The sequence below is a fragment of the Monodon monoceros genome, unplaced genomic scaffold (assembly GCF_005190385.1).
Source record: "Monodon monoceros isolate NGI ecotype Baffin Bay Population unplaced genomic scaffold, NGI_Narwhal_1 Super_Scaffold_11, whole genome shotgun sequence".
Taxonomy (NCBI): Eukaryota; Metazoa; Chordata; class Mammalia; order Artiodactyla; family Monodontidae; genus Monodon; species Monodon monoceros.
In genome coordinates, this window is record NW_021703767.1 from 139780437 (window position 1) to 139801928 (window position 21492).

General features: G+C 39.6%; 1 protein-coding gene across 3 annotated transcripts in view; it reads left to right on the forward strand.

Moving 5' to 3' along the window:
• The window catches only part of UBE2E2 (ubiquitin conjugating enzyme E2 E2), a 351668-nt gene that overhangs the window by 295054 nt on the left and 35122 nt on the right, over window positions 1–21492 (forward strand). For all 3 annotated transcript variants that reach the window (XM_029214507.1, XM_029214508.1, XM_029214509.1), the window contains one exon: window positions 7518–7665. In XM_029214507.1, coding sequence (XP_029070340.1) covers window positions 7518–7665 — 148 coding nt within the window. The remainder of the gene's footprint in view (window positions 1–7517; window positions 7666–21492) is intronic.

A 21492-nucleotide genomic window follows, 5' to 3' on the forward strand; every position in this document is an offset into this window, starting at 1 on the left:
TTTGCCACTAATACTTTAAAATAATCTTAGGATGTGTTCATTGTTGGGACAGTGCTCTTAAGTCGGTTTTAAGAAAAGAGCACTTGAGATCGCTAGGAGGGTGGTAGGACTAACATTTTTAAATGTGCACTAAAAACTGTTCAGATAAAGAGTTTCATAGTGAGTCTGTGGCCAAGATCCACTTGAATGTTGGTAACCCTGCTATTTTGGGACCTTTGTTACATGATTCACTGATTTATGGCACAGGGGCTCCAAATATTTCCTCTCTGGGTCTCCATGGAAAGTCTTTTTAAGAGAAATATATTTCTCACTGATCTCATACTTCCTCAGTAAAATCACAGTGCCATTTATCTCCTGATCAAAGCATTTTTTTGAAAAATGGAAGCTATGTTAAAAATAGAGGTTATTACTGAAATCTTATTTGAATTGATTATTTTTACTGTCCTTATCAGCTTTCCGGCGTTGAGGTGTTTATTTGCTTTACGACATTTTTCTAAATTATGTGTAGACTCCGTTGGACAGAAATACTTTCTTAAAATATTTTCTTCTCTATCTCTATTCGTACCCTACATGACCTCTCTCCCCGTTCAGAGCAGCTTTCTGTCTGTGGATGGCATGTTATCTCTGCTCTAGAGCAGGGGCATGGGAGAAAGAAAGCATGTTTAAAGTTCAGGTGACGGGGAATTATTGCATGAACCCGTGCATCCTGCAATGATCTTGTAGAACTAGGAGAGGTGAAGGAGGGAGAGGGGATTCACACGGCTCCAGCTCCTGCTGGGGGCCAGGCCTGGTGTTAAGAGTTACCTTGTAGTACAGTCATCACAGCCCCTATGGGGATAGCTGTTGTTTCCCCATTTTTGCACATGAGGAACCTGAATCCCAGAGATGCTACGTTGATCTGTCCGAAGTCAGGATTCCAGCCCAAGTCCAGCTACTCCCCAAACCATATATTCTTTTTACAGTACAGCTCCTGGATCTTGGTACTAGAATGGGCCTTAGAAATCATCTAGTTTAAGTCTCTCACTTTGTCAGGAAATAGAGGCTCAGAGTAGCAAGCAACTTACGCGAGATCATTCACTACCTAGTAGCATTCTTCTGTGCTGTAGTCAACACAAAGAATCTTATTACCTGTTTCTAAAATTATTTTTGTAATAAGCCCCAGTCTCATCTTTATTTTTTTGTTTGACTTCAGATCCTATTTTTTTAATATACAGTTTTTAAAGGTTACACTCCATTTACAGTTATTACATATGTTGGCTATGTTCCCCATGTTGTACAGTACATCCTTGTAGCCTATCTTACACCCAAAATAGTTTGTACCTCCCCCGCCCCAAGTTGCCTCTCCCCACTGGTAACCACTGGTTTGTTCTCTATAGAGGTGATTCTGTGAAGGATGGAAGTAACAGAGCTTTTAAGGTACCTTTTTCAGATAAAGGAAGGAGGCAACTGGAAACTATATATACAAACATGTGTTTTTTTTCCTGTAGCTGCTGTACCAAATTAACTCTAACTTTGTGGCTTAAAACAACTGCAGTTTCTTTCTTACAGTTCTGGAAGTCAGAAAACAAAAATTAGGGTGTCAGCAGGGCTGCATTCGCTCTGGAGGTTTCAGGGGGAATCTGTTTCCTTGCATTTTCCAGCTTCTAGAGACCAACGGCATCCCTTAGGCCTCTTCCCTCACATCACTCCGACGCCTTCCTTCTGTCATCACATCCCCTACTGATCTTCCTGCCTCCCTCTTATAAAGCTGTTTTGATTATATCAAGCCCACCAGACAATTCAGGGCAATCCCCCCTTCTCAAGGTAACTTAATCACACCTGCAAAGTCCCTTGTAAAGTAGCATATTCATAGATTCCAGGGGTTAGTACAGGGACATCTTCGGGGGGATAGGGCTTTATTCTGTCCAACACACACACTCACACACACACACACACGCATATGCCTGTGTGGGTATTTATGTATCACACATAAATTAAGACCCCTCTCACCCAGAATTATCTGGGAATTAGCCGTTCTGGATAAATTAGTTTTCTGTATCACTATATGCAAATCATGTTTTAAAACTTTCTTAGTATATGGAAAGTGTCTGAAATGTGCTGTCTTCCTGTCTTTGAAAACGGGATCCTCAGTGTAATTTTCCCTCTCCTTGAGGAATTGAGGGCTACCGTTGTAAAACATCAATATTGAGCTGAGCTTCAAATACAGCGGTAAATGCAAGGGCAGGAACAACCCTGTGGTAATTTTGGGAGGACTAGAAGACCTGCAAGGCCATAAAAAACCCTGACTTGGCTTGGCGTGAGGTTACGGCTGTCGCCGTGAATGGGGTTTGGAAGAACCTTTGCCCGCAGCTTGTTCACGATTTTCGTGGATTTGAGAAGGTGAATGAGGAGTCCAAAGAGGTCGTCAGCAGCGTAGTGACCCTCAGCGAGAAGCCGGAGCCAGATCTGCAAGGGGACGACTTCATGGAACTCCTTACCGTGCAACACGAGGGGCTTACTAATGCAGACCTGATGGAATTGGGGGCCCAGAGAAAGGACGAAGAGAGACAAGAAGAGAAAGAAGTAACTGAAGAACCGAAGGGATTCACGACGCAGGAAATGGCAGGGGATTTTCTTTATCTGAGGCGGCGCTGTTAGTTTTTGAGGCACAGGACCTGAACGTAGAACGGTACACAAAGGCTGCAGCAGCCGCTCAGAATGCAACCCAGTGCTACCATGTCATCTATGACGAGAAAAAAAGAGCTACTACCCAGACATCACTGGGTCGATTTTTCAAGAGGATGGATAGAATTGAATCTAGCAAGGAACCAGATCCTGCGCCATCAGCGTCAGGCGTGAGTGACACTGCAGCTGGCCCTCCGTCCCCTATTGCCTAGGATCCCCTAGATCCTTCAGCTCTACCATCTCCCACCTCCCCTCCCTCCTCCAGTCAGTAACTCTTCCTGCTGTTCCCTCGATGCCAGCCCTTGTGTGCCAGCTGTTGTACTGCACTACGTACTTCGCAAGGTACTGTACTGTAAGATTAAAAATGTTTTCTTTATTTTGTGTGTTTTATGTATTATTTGTTTGAAAAGTATTACAGCCTATTACAGTACAGTACTGTGTAGCCAATTGTGTTAGTGGGGTACCTAAGCTAACTTTATTGGATCTCCCAACACATTCCGTTTGTATGTAAGGGACTTACTGTCATTAGAAATTGGCAGAAAACATACACATCCTCTCTGATGGAAGAGAGTATCCAGATAACAATTAATCACATGAAAAAGTGTTCAACATCATTAGCAGCTAAGGAAATGCAAATTAAAGCCTCAGTGAGGTACCACTGAACCCTAGCGGAATGGCTAAAATAAAGCTTGTTGATAGCACTAAACGCCGGCGAGGACGCAGAGAGACTGGATCACTCCGCTGGCGAGCATGTAAAACGGTACATCTGCTCCAGAAAGAAGTCTGGCAGTGTCTTATAAAGCTACATATGAGTTCACCGTACATCCCAACAATTGCACCCTTGGACATTTGTCCCAGAGAAATAAAAACTTACGTTCACACAAACACAGAGAAACGTTCATACCAGCTTGATTTGTCATAACTAAAAATGGGAAGCAATCCATTGTCCTTCAGTGGGTAAATGGTTAAGCAAACTGGTGCATCCATATCGTGGATTACTACTCAGCAATAAAACAGCGAAGTCTTGATACATGCAACGACTTAGTTGGATCACAAGAGTATTGTGCAGAGTGAAAAACATCCAGTTTCAAAAAGTTACATCCTGTATGATTTCAATTATATAGCCTTCTTGAAATGACAGAATTATAGAGACAGTAACAGAGTTGTGTTTGTTGGGAATTCAGAAGTGGGGGGAGGACTGTGGCTAGTGAAGGGTCTCACAAAGGATGTTTGTGATGGACTGTTCTGTGTCTTGACAGCGGTGGTGCGCACACAAATCTACCCGTGATACAACTGCATAGGAACACATATATCCATCAGTGCATGTAAAACTGGTGATGTACGGGAAGGTCAGGGGACTGTGTCGGTATCACTCTCCTGTGATATTGGGGGAAAGTGGGGGAAGGATGTAGGCGATCTGTCTGTATTCTTTCCTACAACGGCATGTGAATCTGTACTTAGCTCAGAATTAAAAGTTTTTTAAAAAGATAAAAGAACAGGCATTGAGGCTGAACGGGAGAGCATGGACTTTTGGATCAACAAGGTTGTGTTCAAATTCCGGCTCCACCACTTACCAGCTGTGGGACCATGAGCCAGTTCTTAACCTCTCTGTGCCTCAGTTTCTTCATTTTTTTTTTTTACCACAATAAGTTTAGTGAACATTCATTATCTCATATAGATCCAAAGTTAAAGAAATAGGGGAAAATAATTTTATTTAAAAAATGTATTTTTATTTTCATAAACCCTTAGGATTTGCTCTCTGAACCACTTTCATACATAACGAACAGCAGTGTTAATTATATTTACCATGTTGTACATTATGTCCCTAGTGCTTATGTATCTTACTGGGAGTGTGTGTCTTTTTTTTTTTTTTTTTTTTAATTTTTTTTGGCTGCCTTGAGTCTTCGTTGCTGCGTGCTGGCTTTCTCTAGTTGTGGCGAGTGGGGTCTACTCTTCGTTGCGGTGCGCAGGCTTCTCATTGCGGTGGCTTCTCTTGTTGCGGAGCATGGGCTCTAGGCGCATGGGCTTCAGTAGTTGTGGCTCGCGGGCTCAGTAGTTGTGGCACGTAGGCTCAGTAGTTGTGGCTTGCGGGCTCTAGAGCGCAGGCTCAGTAGTTGTGGAGCATGGCTTAGTTGCTCCGCGGCAATGTGGGATCTTCCCGGACCAGGGCTCAAACCCGTGTCCCCTGCATTGGCAGGCGGATTCTTAACCACTGTGCGACCAGGGAAGTCCCTGGAAGTGTGTATCTTTTGACTGCCTTCATCCAGTTCCTCCTCTGCCCACAAATCTGATCCTTTCTCTGTGAATTTGTTTTTGAAGTATAGTTGACCTACAACACTGTCTTAGTTCCTAATACACAATATAGTGATTCAGTATTTCTGTACATTTCAAAATGATCACCACAATCAGTGTAGTTACAATATGTCACCATACAAAGGATATTACATTATTATTGACTATATTCCCCACACTCCACATTTCATACCTGTGACTCATTTATCTTGTAATTGCAAGTTTATCATGTACCTTTAATCTCCTTCACCAATTTCTCTCCTCTCCCCACCAGCCTCCCTTCTGGCAACCACCTGTTTGTTCTCTGTATCTGTGACTGCTTCTGCTAAGTTTGTTCATTTGTTTTGTTTTTTAGATTCCACATATAAGTGAAATCATACAGTATTTATCTTTCCCTGTCTGATTTATTTCACTTAGCATTATACCCTCTAGGTCCATCCATATTGTTGCAAATGGCAAGATTTCATTCGTTTTTATGGCTGAGTAATATTCCAGTGTGTGTGTGTGTACACTACATCTTTATTCATTCATTTATCGATGAACACTTATGTTGCTTCCATATCTTCTATTGTAAATAATACTGCCATGAGCATAGGAGTGCATATATCTTTTCAAATTAGTGTTTTCATCTTCTTCGGATAAATGCCCAGGAGTGGAATTGCTGGATCATATCATAGGAATATAAATTGGTGCAGCAACAATGGAAAACAGCATGGAGATTCCTCAGTTTCTTTATTTAATAAAAAATTTTTTGTTTTATTGAGATATAATTGACATATAACATTGTATTAATTTTAGGTGTACAACACACTCATTTGATATATGTATATATTTTGAAATAAGTACCACAGTAAGTTTAGTTAGCATCTACTAACCTCACATACTTACAGCTTCTTTTTAAAGTGAGTACAATAATAATACTTCCCTCCTTTACTCATTTTGATGATTAACTGGCTCAGAGTAGTCTCAGCTAGGTTTTTCTCTTTTTTTACATTTTATTGGAGTGTAGTTGATTTACAGTAGTTGTGTTAGTTTCAGGTGTACAGCAAAGTGATTCAGTTATACATATATATACATATATCCATTCTTTTCCCATATAGGTTATTACAGAGTATTGAGTAAAGTTCCCTGTGCTATACAGTAGGAGTTTGAGATTAACATACACACATTACTGTATAAAATAGGTAACCAACAAAGATCTACTGTATAGCACAGGAAACTCTACTCAGATAGGTTTTAAAAATATGGTATTATAGACAAAAGCCACTCATCACATACACTGGATCATAAAAGTATTTTGTCTTTTCATCTAGCACTTAAATAGCTAGGTACTCTCACTTCTCTGCAGAATTTTAATATCACAGGTATTCTCTATTTTATTAACTTCTGCCCATTCCTCTCTACTTTCATGGGATTTACTCTATTCTTTTTTCTTCCTTTGGGCACAACTCAGGAAACTTCTTCCTTTTTAATATATGCATTTGAAACTGTAGATTTCTCTTTCATTAACTGTTTTAGGCAAATCACAGATTTTGGTATTGGCAACCCAACATTTTCACTGTCACTCAGTTATAAACATAGCTGATTTTTTTTCTTTGATCCAAGAATTATTTGAAAATGTATTTTTCAGTTTGCAAATGTATGAAGGGGGACCTTAATAGTCTTAATAATTTTTGGAAGTACGTTAAGCTTTCTCTGTGGCTTAGCATGTGATCAGTTTTTATAATTGTTTCTTATGTGCTTGGAAAAGAATAAGTATCCTTTAGTTGTTGAGCACGGAATTTCATCTTCATTCAGTACCTTAATTTTGTTAATTTGGCTTTTCATATTTTCAGTATCCCATTCCTGGGCATATATCTGGAGAAAACCATAATTTGAAAAGATACATGCACCCCAATGTTCATTGCAGCACTGTTTGCAATAGCCCAAACGTGGGAGCAATCTAAATGCCCATCAACAGAGGAATGGATAAAGAAGATGTGGTATATATATATGTGTGTGTGTATACACACACACACACACACACACACATATACAATGGAATATTACTCAGCCACAAAAAGAATGAAATAATGCCATTTGCAGGCACATGGATGGACCTAGAGATTAACATACTAAGTGAAGTAAGTCAGACAGAGAAAGACAAGTATCATGTGATATCACTCATATGTGGAATCTAATTTTTAAAATTGATACAAATGAACTTATTTACAAAACAGAAACAGACTCACAGATTTCAAAAACAAACCTATGGTTACCAAAGGAGAAATGTGGGCTGGGAGGGATAAATCAGAAGCTTGGGATTAACATACACACACTACTATATTTAAAATAGATAACCAACAAGGACCTCTACTGTATAGCACAGGGAACTCTACTCAATATTCTGTGATAACCTATATGGGTAAAGACTCTGAAAAAGAGTGAATATATGTTTATGTATAACTGACTCACTTAGCTGTACACCTGAAAGTAACACAACACTGTAAATCAACTATAATAAAATTTTATGAATAAATAAATAGTGTGTCTATTTATATCAACTTTACATTTTCTTCTAGGTTACCTTCCGAACCAGAATTTATCACTGTAATATTAACAGCCAAGGCGTGATCTGTCTGGACATCCTGAAAGACAACTGGAGTCCGGCCCTCACCATTTCTAAAGTTCTCCTGTCCATCTGCTCTCTTCTTACAGACTGCAATCCCGGTAAGAGACTTGTAATCCAGTGTAGAATTGGAGCTACTCAAGGCTTGAATGTCAGACCTTAGTCATTTGTTTACCACCGCCAATACTACCACTAGCACTATTATTTTTATTCTTATTGATCTTAAATTTTCATAGTTTGTAACTGCTTTCTTTTTCAATTCAGTCTGGTCATTGGTCTTTCGAAAACTTATTATTTGCCAAGAAGGAAAAAGCATAGTGTGATAAGCATGAATGAAAAATCATTTTAGATGGGGAAGTGCATTTAAAGAATGCGTTACAGGGGCTTCCCTGGTGGCACAGTGGTTGAGAGTCCACCTGCCGATGCAGGGGACACAGGTTCGTGCCCCGGTCTGGGAAGATCCCACATGCCGCGGAGCAGCTGCGCCCGTGAGCCATGGCCGCTGGGCCTGAGCTAATAATAAAAATTCAAATTGAATAGCTAGATGTTTAATTAGGTGCCTACCAGAAGATGTTCATTTGGGAAACGTGGGCTATTAAAATCTGACAGCCACCAGGCAGCACCACACAGACGTCACCATTTTCGCATCTCAATAATCGTGCATCCTTACAAGCTATTAGGGCCAAAAAACTCCTGAACTAGGAAATACCCAAAAAGTCAACGAGGAGATACAGCTTCCCAGGAAACCTGAAAAGAGCCTATGGCCAAGCCCTTGAGGCTTGCTGGTATGCTTAATGCTGAAAATTCTTACTTCCTGTCTTCCTAGATGCACGATTACATGTCTTTGACCAGCTTCTTTTAACTAAAAGACTAACCAACTGCCAATTGTTTTACATATTTGGGTGTATTTTGGAAAATACAAAAATGCAAAGGTTTTTCATTGGGGTTTTCATTGATGTTCTCAATGAGAAATTCTTCATTGAGTAGTTAATTAATAGTCTTAATGTTTTTTGAGATTCCATCTACCATGTTCAGGAATGAACTCACTAGATAAGTGAAGTTTTAGACGAGAGAAATGGCAAATGGGAATCGAGGTCTCTCTTAGGTCCCTGGCTGGTTAATAAAACGTGAAGAAATTATCATCTTTTCCATTTTTGTGTGTTTGTTGTTTTTCAGTAATAAAAATTTTTTTAGTGAAGGCATTTAAAAACAATCTAATTAAATTGTGATATATGTAGACTATATATAACAAATTAATGGTTTTAACACCAAAAAGAAAATATAGTTGTGCAGGATCATTATAAAATATTTTTTAAATTAATTCATACTTCATGCCAGATAGTGAAGTTCAATCATGATGTACTAATTTAAAACTAAACGACAAATACTTTGTTTTTTCAGTCTCACTATTCCTATTTCAATCTTATTTATCTCTGTGACTGTATAACCTCATTTGGAGGTCTTGTCTTAAAAAGGCTTTTTGTGTGTGTGATATTTCCTTTCGGAAATGTTGCAACATGGGGCTACATCTGCCTCCCCACTCTCCAAAAAATACTTCTTCTGGGGTTCGCTGAAATTTGGAGACGAGGGGTTTTTCTGTTTTTTAGAGAAAAAATATATTTTGAGAGGTAAGTCACTTATTCAGGAAACTTTTGGTGTCAAGTTACCATGCTGTACACCTTAAACTCACCGTGTTATATGTCGGTTATAGCTCCATAAAACTGGGGGGAAAAGAAAGAAAGCAAAAAAAACTTCTGAGACTCTACTATTTATGAGGCACTTCTGAGCCTCACACAAGATGAATAAGAAGTCTTCACTTCTTATACATGGAATAAGGTGTCACTTCACACTTAGAGAAAACTTGGTGCTGAGAGGCAGTCCTTACCCCAGAGGGAACCACGTGAGCTGAAATGGACCCATCACCTCATTCTCTTCTCTATGGAGGTGACCCTGCGCTCCACCAGAGCCTTCTCTCAGCAGTCAAGAAAGGTTTCTGTTCCGTAAGTTAGAGTTTTTTCTGTGTCTCAGAAAATTAGAGACACATTCTGCAAAAAAAAATAAAAAATCACTCCTGGCTAAAGCAAGCTCACATAAATAGGATAAATAGATTTTGAAAATTATGCTATGAATAGTAAGAAAAAACCTAAAGCTAGTAATGTTCCTTAAGTGTCACCAACTAGAGATAGCCTATCTGGTATAAGAATAGAATACTCTCTGTAAAATACATGGTAACAAACTAAGTGTTCATACTTTAACACACATAAAAAAGGTTTCTAATCGGCACATCATTTACAGGTACATTCACACTTCTGGGGTTTTAAACAAAGTTATCAAAAACAAGTCAAAAAAGCCCATTGTTTTGTTCAGTGGATTTATTTCACACTGTTTTCTGGTATACTTCCTTCTAGTCTCTGTTGATTTTTCTCCCTAGATTTATGTTAAACTTCAGTCTAACCTATTTTCAGACAGTCACAAATGTAAGTTTGATAGACTATGAATAAAGATTTTCTTACACTGAATCTGCAGACCTATTTTAACACCAGAAATGCTGTCAGCTCAGAAGTAGGCTTTGCATGAAGACACAGATTTAACCAACTTTATAAGGGCTCCCACTGTTGTTCCTACATGAACCGGGTTTTTTTTTTTCATCTTTTTTCATATTTTTCTCATAATTTACATTTGTCTCTTTCAAGAATTTTTGGTCCATTCAGAAGCAGATGTTTTGTGTTTCAGTGTGGGGCTACACACCCTTTCTTGCATGGTATTGATAGTCAGCAGATGTAGATTTAAAAACCAGCTCCACTATTACTTGTGTGACCTTGTACCAGCCGTTTAACTTTCCTCACCCTCCGTTCGTTATATCAAACGGACATTATCCTCAGCTGTAGCTAAATCACAGGATTCCTGTGAGTTTGAAATGAGATGGTGTATGTGAAAGCCCTCTGTAAGCATAATGGATTGTTCTTGATGTTATCTCTCAGAATATTTAGGACTCCAAATGGGCATCCATTTGATGTGATAAGTACCCACTCAGCTGCATTTAACTGAGAGAAGATAGTATTAAATAATCTCTAACAAACACCACCTCCTCAGCATGGACCCTCTTGGATTTTTTAATCTGGAAAAAAGCCTAGTCCTGAATTAGTAGTGCCGAGACTATATTATCTCTTGGGAAGGACTATCTGTCAGGTGGCAGATGTCCAACCGTTACCAGCCAGTTGACGGGTGCACCAGGGGTAACTGTTCTGTTCCCAGCAGGTCTGTTCTAGGCAGGTCTCCCTGTTCGCACTTCACAGGGGTGTTTATTGGGCCTGCCGTGACACTCTGCCTAGTCAGGCGTAGCTGGCTGCCAGAGTATGGCCGTGACACACTGCTGGGGGCAAAGGGACAGCCAGAGGAGAGGAGGTTGACGGGCTCAGAAGGTCAGCACCAGCCTCCCAGATCCTCTGACTGCGGTCCTGCTTGGTGAACATGATTTAATCCATGAATTGCTGAAGTTTACAGTAGTAAACACATTTCCAACTTTCATGGCAGAGCTCCTGTTTGTAAACACTCTCTTCTCAAGCGTGTATAAAACTTAAGCTCTGTTCTATTTAATGTCATCTTTCAAAGTTTGTTTTTGCTGTTTTGTGGTTGCCTTTTCAAACTCTTAGCTGTTTTAGCATATCCTTTATATGAAATCTGTTGATTTATTGTTTAAAATCTGCCTATATAACGGTCTTCAGGCCTATTAATAATGGGTATTTTCCCTCATACAAAATGAACTATCCTGAGAACACTGACAGTTATGAGATAAAATAAGGTCAACAGTTTTCCTGTCCCAAATGCTTTATTCACAGAGTAATGTCCAGAAATATTACTAATTTTTTTTCATAAATCTACGTAACATCTGGCATCATTAATCTCAGTTCTTTCTGCTCTGCTACTGTTGCTTTCTAAAGTGTTATGAACTTGTTTGATTCTTTTGTTGTGGTGGTGGTTCCCTACGTGCTGAAATGGAAGATGTTGGCATTTCATAATATGGGGAAATTCTGAAAAGACAACTTGGTAGTTATAAACTTTTTTGTTCCACACTCTCAGTTCATTTGTACCTAAGCCTCTGTTTCTGTGGTGTTCTTAATAGAACCATTCAGGCCTTTTTTTTTTTTCCCGTTCATTCTGACTGTGACCATCAGGCTACTATCTCCTCTCTGCCTCAGCCTTCTGGTCTGTAAAATAGGCATAATGATAGTGCCTACCTTAGGAGACATCATGAGATTCTCATGCTCTTGTGAACTGGTTTGCTTCTAAATGAGATTCTGACACTGTATCATGCAAAAATTCCCCCCCACAAAACATATACCACTTAGGAGATCATCGGAAATTGGAAAACCAAGTATTGGATATTGAGGAATGATTGCCAGAAATTTTTAGGCATAATAAAACAGCATTGTGATGCTGAATTTTTTATCTGTCCTCTCCTTTTAGAGATCCATACTGAGTGCTTTGCAAATGCACTCTGTGTATTTCATTCCCTGATAATCTGCTTCACACTCCAGGCTGCCTGCGGTGAGCCTGGCCAGCAGGGTCCCGCGTCCATAAACAGCCGAGAGGTCTTCGTCCACCACTTTTCAAGCAGGCAGAACGCCCCAGGCCAGGTCACTTGAACATGCTCTGAGCACACCCACAAGCGTCACACTCCTCCCCTCCCCCCCCATCGTCTGCCAAATGAAATCAAGGATGGTTACTCCCAGTCTCAGATTTATGCAGATCTTTATTAAAACAACAAGTGGAGCTAAGAATGGCAGCTAATTAACCCTCCGCCTTACACAGCGATTAAGCCAAGGGTGCACGCAGCTGCAGGTTCCCTGGTGAGAGTTCCGTCCTTCCCAGATGCAGCAAACAGAGGGAGGAATCTGCTCCCCGGGACCCTTTGATAGGGTTCAAATGGCCTCCTCCTTCCCCAGCGTCACAGCCCTTAGCTCCAGATCTCTTATGGCCTGTTTTTAAACAATTAATACAATCCTTATCCACCAGTTGTCTCAGATACATTAACTTTGATTGTTACCAGTCGCTTGTCTTTGCCCTGGTTATGATTCCGTAGTAAATTGTGTTACTATTAAATATTAAACTTTTTGATAGTGACTGCTGAGGGGTGGGGACCATAAAATAGGATTAATTATTTCAACACAGATGTATTTCTGTGGATTATTTACACTAAGCTTGTGAGCTCTTAGGCTGATGCAAGGTACACAAATGGAATTTAAGAGAATTCCATTGCTTACAACAGCAGCGCAAACTTTGCTTCCGCATACCCCATTCTACTCCTACACTTGAGAACTGGCAGAGAACAATTTATTTAACTGAAGTTTAGGGAAAGCTGTAAAAGTGATAAGCCTACCTGTTTTCAAAGCAGGCTATCTTAACGGGAATGCAGAAAAAAAAATTGATTTTTCTAGGACATTACAAATGGATACGTAGACATCAGATATCTTCTGATACCTATGACTTTTTTTTTAAAGTGAGAAACTTATAATGTAGAAATACACGGTACCACATACAGCTATCTTCAGGCTGTTTTCCTTGTTTGTGAAGAATTGGCTTCTCTTCTAGAATATTACATGTTGAATTCCAAAAGCCATTCCAATCAGTACTTCCAAATATAGTTGTAAATAAACTATAATTTGTAGTCATTTATCTTCCCTGACGCCTTATACAAGAAAGAGAAAGCTGTAGTTATATGTAGTTAATTAAACTACATGGTATTTTAAATACCAGGAGTTAAATGGGGACCAAAAATATGTATAAAGGGCTTTGGGTTCTGACTCAGAGTTCGCTGTAGACTCCTGGGGTCACTGCCCCGCCTTGCCCCATCGGTGCCCATAAGCTTACTCAGATCAATTTGGAAATATGCTGTCTAGGGTGTGGAGGTTCTAGAAGAACTGAGGCTTCATTGAGAAGGATGAATAAAACCAGGGAATGTGCATCATTAAAGAAAATGACGTTTCAGTTTTGCGAATGAAAGAAGTTTCACAGAAATTATTCTATACCATCATAAATTAGGTTAAAAAAAAACCCAGAAAATAGAAATTCTGAGATATTCGCCTTGACCTATATATTTATAATTGTGACTCTTGAATGCTATTAAAAGGATTGTCTCCCTACCTTGTCACTCTGTAAAAAGAAACCCTTTATAGTTATCTTACAAGGTATACTGGCGTATAATAATGAAACTGAAAGATCCAGTGGTAACATTTTGTCAAAGGATGATTTTCTAGGAAAGGTAGAATGATGAAGGAAACTTAAAATTACCTGATCATGGGTTCAGACTTTGGATTGCCATGTAGTGAAACAAGGGAAAAGGATTCCTCTTTGAGACAAAGAGCTGCCAGGTAAGGATTGGGGGCTTTGGTGTGTAGGTGAGAGACAGAGGTGCAAGTGTCTAATCAGCCTTCGGTGTTTCTATTGATGCTTCATGTAGGCAAGTCTTTTTTTTTTTTTTTTTTCTGGCCGTAGACATAAAATAGACTTTATTTTTAGAGCAGTTTTAGTTTTACTGCAAAATCGAATAGCAAGTACAAAGTGTTTTCATATACACACACCCACAGCCTCCTCCACTGTCAGCATCCTGCACCAGAGTGTACATTTGTTACAGTCAAATGGACCTGCATATAGGGTTATCCCTCAGTGTGCGTAGATTACGTTAGAGCTCACTTCTGGTGTTGTACACTCTACAGGTTATATCAAATGCATGATGATATGTACTGTTACAGCACCACATAGAATAGCTTCACTGCCCTAAGAATCCTCCATGCGCCACCTGGTCATCCCTTTCTCATCCCTAACCCCCAGCAACCACTGATCTTTTCCCTGTGTCCATAGTTTTGCCTTTTCCAGAAGGTCATATGTTGGAATCATACAGTATTTACCTTTTCAGATTGGCTTCTTTCAATTACTAATATGCATTTAAGGTGGCTCCATGTCTTCTCATGGCTTGATGGCGCATTTCTTTTTAGCTCTGAAAAATATTCCGTTGTGCGGTTGTAGCACACTTTATCCATTCGCCTACTACAGGACACCTGGGCTCTCTGTTATTTTCCATGGATCTATTTATCTATTCTTTCACAGTGCCACACTGTTTTGATTACTGTAGCTTTATAGTAAATTTTGAAGTTGGAAAGTGTCCGTCCTGTGACTTTGCTCTTTTTCTTTAATATTGTGTTGGCTATTCTGGGTCTTTTGACTCTCCATATACTTTAGATTCAGTTTGTCAATATCCACAAAATATTGATAACTTGCTGGGATTTTGGTTGGGATTGTGTTGAATCTATAGGTCAAGTTGTGAAGAACTAGCATCTCGACACATTGAGTCTTTCTATCCATAACACAAATAGCTCCATTTATTTAGTTCCTTGTTGATATCTTTAATCCAAGTTTTGTAGTTTTCCTCGTATAGATCTTGTACACATTTTGTTAGATTCATACCTAAGTATTTCCTTTTATCGGGTGCTAATGTAAATGATACTGTGTTTTTAATTACAAATTCCACTTGTTCATTACTGGAATATAGGAAAGTAATTGACTTTTGTACATCAACTTTGTGCCCAGTAGCATTGTTATAAATACTTATTATTTCTAGGAGAATTTTTTTGTCTCTCAGATTTTCTACCTAGACAGTCATGTCATCTGTGAAAAAATACAGTTTTATTTCTTCCTTCCTAATCCGCATACTATTTTTTTCATTTTCTTCTTTCCTTCTTCTTAGTTAGGACTCCCAGTGTAATGTTGAAAAGGAATAATGAGAGGGGACATTTTTGCCTCTTTCCTGACCTTGGTGAGAAAATGAAAACTTCCTCACCATTAAGTATGATGATTGCTGCAGTTTTTTTGTAGATTCTTAAAATCAAGTTGAGGAAGTTTCCCTCTTTCTAGTTTGCTGAGGGTTTTTTTCATGAATGGCTGTTGGATTTTGTCAGATGTTTTTTCTGCATCTATTGATATAATCACATGATTTTTCTTTGTTAGCCTGTTGATGTGATGGTTTTACATTAATTCATTTTGTAATATTGAACCAATCTTACATACCTGGGATGATTCCCACTTGGTGGTTATGTATACTTCTTCTTATATATTGTTGCTAATATTTTGTTGAGGATTTTTGCATCAATGTTTATGAGAGATATTGGTCCGTAGTTTCCTTTTCTTTTAATGTCCTTGTCTGGTTTTAGTATTAGGGTAATGCTGGCCTCAGAATGAGTTAGGAAGTATTCCCTCTGCTTCTATTTTCTGGAGGAGATTGTAGAGAATCGTTATAATTTCTTCCTTAAATATTTGGTTAGAATTCATCAGTAAACCCATATGGGCCTGGTGCTTTGTGTTTTGGAAGGTCATTAATTACTGGTTCAATTTCTTTAACAGGTATAGGCTGTAGGCAAGTCTTTATCTAACATAACCTTCACTCTGCTATCTTTCCTGAACAGCCAATGTGTCTAGGTTAAAAAGAACATTAGCTGCTTATTATTCTTTTGATAGATCATTGTCCAGAAATGCTGACCTCCAAAAGCTTTGTTGCTTTCATAGTTAAATGTATCTCCTTCGTAGGTTTGGTTCTTTTAAAGATGGTAAAAACTAGACTTTACCATAGTTGTTGATATATGGGATGAGATGCACTTAAAACTTGCCCATAAAGTTTCACCTTCATAACTTAACTTAAGAAAAGGGCCATTGGGGAAATTGCTCCCAGTGGTAAATATGAAAATACAGCCTTGGATTTATCATCCAACTGTTTTTTTTCTGCCTTCCATTTCCTTACCTCTGACCTAGGGAATAGCTGTGACCAGGGAAGAGCTGTGCTCTGGCGTTCCTAAAGCAGGAAGATGAATCCCGGGGTCACAACTGCAATTCCGCTCTCTTTTTACCCATTATGGAGTTGTCCACTCATCCTTTGTAAGGATTCTGATTGGTGTGTCCCACGACAGCGTGTACAGTAAAAATCTCACCATTTCAGTATAATTAAGAAAAGGTCAGCCTGATTAGTTATTTTTTAATGAATTGTAGGACATTTTAAATGAGTGAAGACCGAATACTTTTAAGCACATATAGGGAACATTAGTAAAATGTTTAGACTGGATGCCCTGTAGACTCTGCTTTACCAAGGAAAGGGGTGAAAGTGGGTTTTTCACATTCAGAAAAATACAGAAAATGGTTATAATGAACCCTAATATATCCCTCACCTAATACAGATTCAAAACTTACTTTTATTTAGGGTTGAGGTATTATTACGGGTTAGCAAGTACTCTTTTAGACAGGCTAACTAGTCTCAGATAATATTGCTCTCCACCATTCATTTTCACGGCAACCCTTTTTAAAAGGGATGAAACAGTCAACTTCAGAACGGGTTGTTGCCTCACAATTATTAATATTCGTTACTGAAGGGTGCAATGTGTGTTGCTGTGGACAGTAGGCCACTGAGTGAAGTCTTATTTTTTTAAGGAGAAATGACGATAAACTATTTAAGTAACACGTTTGAAATCGTTACCATGCACTGTAGTGTTTTAATATGGAAACTTTAGAATTCTGAAACATAATAAAACACCTCTAATTGTCCAGAAATGTACTTGTGTGGACAAAACACTGGATGATTAACAGTTTGCCTTTTTAATTTGGATATTTGAGATCGTACTGTCTGGGGAGAAATATCATAATTATGGGAATTTGAAGAGTTAATGTAGCCCTACCAATGTCTGGCACCCTGAACAGATCAGCAGTCATCTTTACTTTTCCTTATTTTCTAACTCAGCCTTCCATTCAAAATTGGGCCTGGGAAGGGGCTGTCAGTAACAGCATGTGCAGTAATTCTTATATTAAAAAGAAGATGCTTCTAAAATGTCAGACTAATTACTCCTACCCAACAGCAATAACGTCTTTCTCTTCTTCTTCTCTTTCTGTTTGTCCTTTAAGAGAACCTGGAGCCTCACGCTTATTATGGGCGTTGAATTTCTGGTTGTGTCGTGTTGGTGAAGAATCCTGTGCTAAGCAGTACAGGACTTCCTTTAAACCACAGGCATATGTCTTTCCACGACAGGTGTGTTCCTGGGAAAAAATTATAAATCAAAATATTTTTGGTGTATTTGAAGAACTTTTCTGCTGCAGAGTAGCCTATGGAGGAGCGAAATGAAGCACTTTTAAACTTGAGTAATGAACGCCCCCATTTGTTTTTTTCTTAAAAATGCAAGAGTTTTTTTCCCCCTAATTCAGCACTGCCTTTCCTTTGAGGGCATTTCCCCAAATTAGTCATATTGTTTGTGATATTCAGGTGCCTAGGCCAGCTGACAGAAGCCTGCCAGCCGTGTGCCCAGTGGGCAAGCATGTAGGTAGGACCTTTTGGGAGGACTTCACGTCAGTGAAGAGCTTCGTGGCCACACCTTACCCCGGCGACTGACTCTTTTGTGCAGACTGGCTCCTGTGATGGAAACATGTTCATCCACAGTCTAATTCAAATACATAAGGGAAATTAGGATAAATGGAGGCATAGAGGACATGTCTTTACAGTATATTGAGCTTTGGATGCCAGCGTTAGGTTTTTAGAAGAAAAACTCTAGAAAAGATCACTCAGCTACAGTGCATGAATAAATAACCCTGCTTCACTCGGGCAATGACACATAAGAGTACCAGCCACCCCTGGTCCTCTGTAGAAGGGTGCATTTACCTGAGGAATGTGTGCGGTTTTTATCTAGGCAAGGGTCACATAGGGCTGGTGTATAGTAACTTCAGCCTTATCCGGAATAGTTTTGAGCCTGCAGAGAACGCATGCTTTCAATGGAGTTACATTCCAAATACTGTGGAGAGGGAATTCCCTGGCAGTCTGTGGTTAGGACGCTGAGCTTCCGCCGCAGGGGGCCCGGGGTCAGTCCCTGATTGGGGCACTAAAATTCCTCAAGCCACGTGGCGTGGCCAAAAACAAAACAAAAACAAACCAACACAAATACTGTGGGGAGCTTAGAGTTGGGGTTCATCACATCTGAGCTCAAAATAGCCTGTGTCTAGTTCGGTAAAAGTTTTTAAGTGAAAGATTACTGTTTGTGGGAGGGTTTTGTTTGCTTGTTTGTTTAATTCTCTGGAAAAGTGATTTCAAGTTGCACTTATTCTAACCAGGCAAAGAAGCCTTTGATTTACATGCGAGAGTTGCGTTTGGGGAACTCATTTCTAACCATGGGTATATTCATAGTGTTCATCGTGGAAGAGGGTATATAAGGTGAAAAAAAAGGGTTATAGATGCGTGTACTCCTCGATTATGTATCTGTAGTGGCTTTTTCTTTTTTCGAGTGGAAATATCTTTAGTGTATTTTCTTGTAAAAATAATGCATGCTTCTTAATTTTTTCTTAAATCAAATGTCCTTTAAAGGTAAGTATTTAATTTTCCTTTGAGGCTCTTTGCTCTGCAAACTCCAATTCAGTGGGACTCAGCAAAGTATATTTGTCAGTTAAATTTGTCTCATTATAATATGGTGTAGATTTAGACTCACTGACCTCAACTTTTTAGCCCTGGCTTTGACCCACTTCTGCTTAGCATTCCCTGTGCATATTTTCTTATCCCTTAATTAATATAAATCTAGACATGGATTAGCTGTTGCTACACATTTTGTTATAAAGTCATCTATTGCTGTCCCTGCAATAATAACCTGTAATTTATTGGTTTGGAAGTTGATCTCATTAAAAAGTTGCTGTATATATTAACTCGTGATGGAAATTCTCTTCGATCTACTTTTTAGAAAATGTCACTTGAGGGTTTTCCTTGTTAGAAATCAGCAGTGATCTATTTTTTCTTTAGAGAAACACAGAGGAAATGATGGGGTGGTCTGAATCAGTACGTATCCATTTCTACACTCTCCCCAAACTGAAGTCTTCCTCCACTAAAATCAATTAATGAATGTATTTCTTAGTGTCAGAATTTAGTAAATTGTCTGTTTTTGAGGTGTTTTTCTCCCCATAAATTGTCTTCAAATCTTTAACATCTGATGGTCTTTTGGGAATTGGGTAAAGCTGTTGAAATATCTGTTCTGTCCTTGTCAGTGAAAGGCTCTGAAAACACAAATAAGAAATTGAAAAGTGAAGCAGACCCTCGGTATAAACAAACACCATCTTTACTCGCATGGAAATGTGTCTTTTACTCAGAACTCTTTAGCCAAAGAATGATTTAAAGACTATCTTTCCTTTACTTGAGTAATTTCTGAAGAGTCGAGAACATTTAGGCTAGATCTTTTTTTTTTTTTTTTTTTTTTTGCGGTACGCGGGCCTCTCACTGTTGCGGAGCACAGGCTCCGGACGCGCAGGCTCAGCCGCTCCGCGGCATGTGGGATCTTCCCAGACCGGGGCACGAACCCATGTCCCCTGCATCGGCAGGCAGACTCTCAACCACTGCGCCACCAGGGAAGCCCTAGGCTAGATCTTAATTAACTTTTTCTTTATTTCTTAAATGAAGGTCATTTAAAGATAAAGATTACAGTGGTGGAAAAAGGGCTCATTCATTCTCCTGAATCTAGAGTAAAGCAAGATTTGTTTTAAATGATAGGGAAGGAGTTATGCAAGACTTGTATATTTTAGGTCAAAGGTCTTTCCTATTCCCCTAGATAACCTCTCCCAGTGGGTTTTTGTTTTGTTTTGTTTTTTACAGTTTAGAACCAGTAATAAGTTTCTCACTCTTTAAAATGAGCCGCCTTTCCTTCTGTGCTCCCGTCTTTTTTTACTTTGGTCATGAGGTAGCACAGCGCTGATTTAATGCTTAGTCACCATCACTCCATTAACCCTTATAATGAATATGCATACTGATTATACGTGCTGCTTTTCTGTACCTCTGTCCATGTTCTTTTTTTTTTTGCCGTACGCGGGCCTCTCACTGTTGTGGCCTCTCCCGTTGCGGAGCAACAGGCTCCGGACGCGCAGGCTCAGCGGCCATGGCTCACGGGCCCAGCCGCTCCGCGGCATGTGGGATCTTCCCGGACCGGGGCACGAACCCGCGTCCCCTGCATCGGCAGGCGGACTCTCAACCACTGCGCCACCAGGGAAGCCCTGTCCATGTTCTTTATTATGACTTACTCTGTTTCTGTTGTAATCATTTTATTGAGCATAAGTATTGATATTTTATTGCAAATCATTTGACTCTCTTTGGGCAGAGTAAGGCATATATAAGAGATTAAAGTTCTGCTGTGGTAGGTTCACGGGGAACATTGAGATTAAAGTTCTGCTCTGGTAGGTTCCAAGGGGAACAACCCAGCACTCGCTGTTTGGCTTTATTGAGAGCTTCAATCAGGAGAAACGTAACTGCGTCAGGCTCTGCTAAGTGGTTTCGTTCCAACAACGAGAGGTATTTTTTTCTGTCTGTTGTCCAGCTGTCCTGTGGTCTCTGGGTCTCCACACACATAGAAAGGTACCCGCTCTTAATTCCAGGCAAGGATTTGCCCCAGGTGTCTTTTCTATCACTTAGAATATGTAGAAATGATGAGATGATTACGGAGCTGGGAATAGTCTGTGTAATTCTCTTAGATCTTCACTATATGCCACTCTTTTCGTTTTTGGCTGCACCTCGCAGCCTATGGGATCTTGGCTCCCTGACCAGGGATTAAACCCGCGCCCCCTGCATTGGAAGGCGAAGTCTTAACCACTGGACCGCCGGGGAAGTCCCTGAGTTATGGGGTGGTGGTGTTGTTGTTTTTCTCTATATGCCACTTTTGAAACTCCAAGTGCTATTTCTTGGTTGGTTAATTTCTTTTGCAATTCAGACTTCTCTCCCCATTCAGTCCGTATCTAATGTCGTGGTTTGTTAATACTTGTTGGTGGTCGATGGGATCATTCTGACATTTACTGTCAGAAACACCTATACCTGGTTTACGAATGACATAGCATGGATTTTACCTACTGTAAATTTTATAAGCGGATACATGTTTAAAATG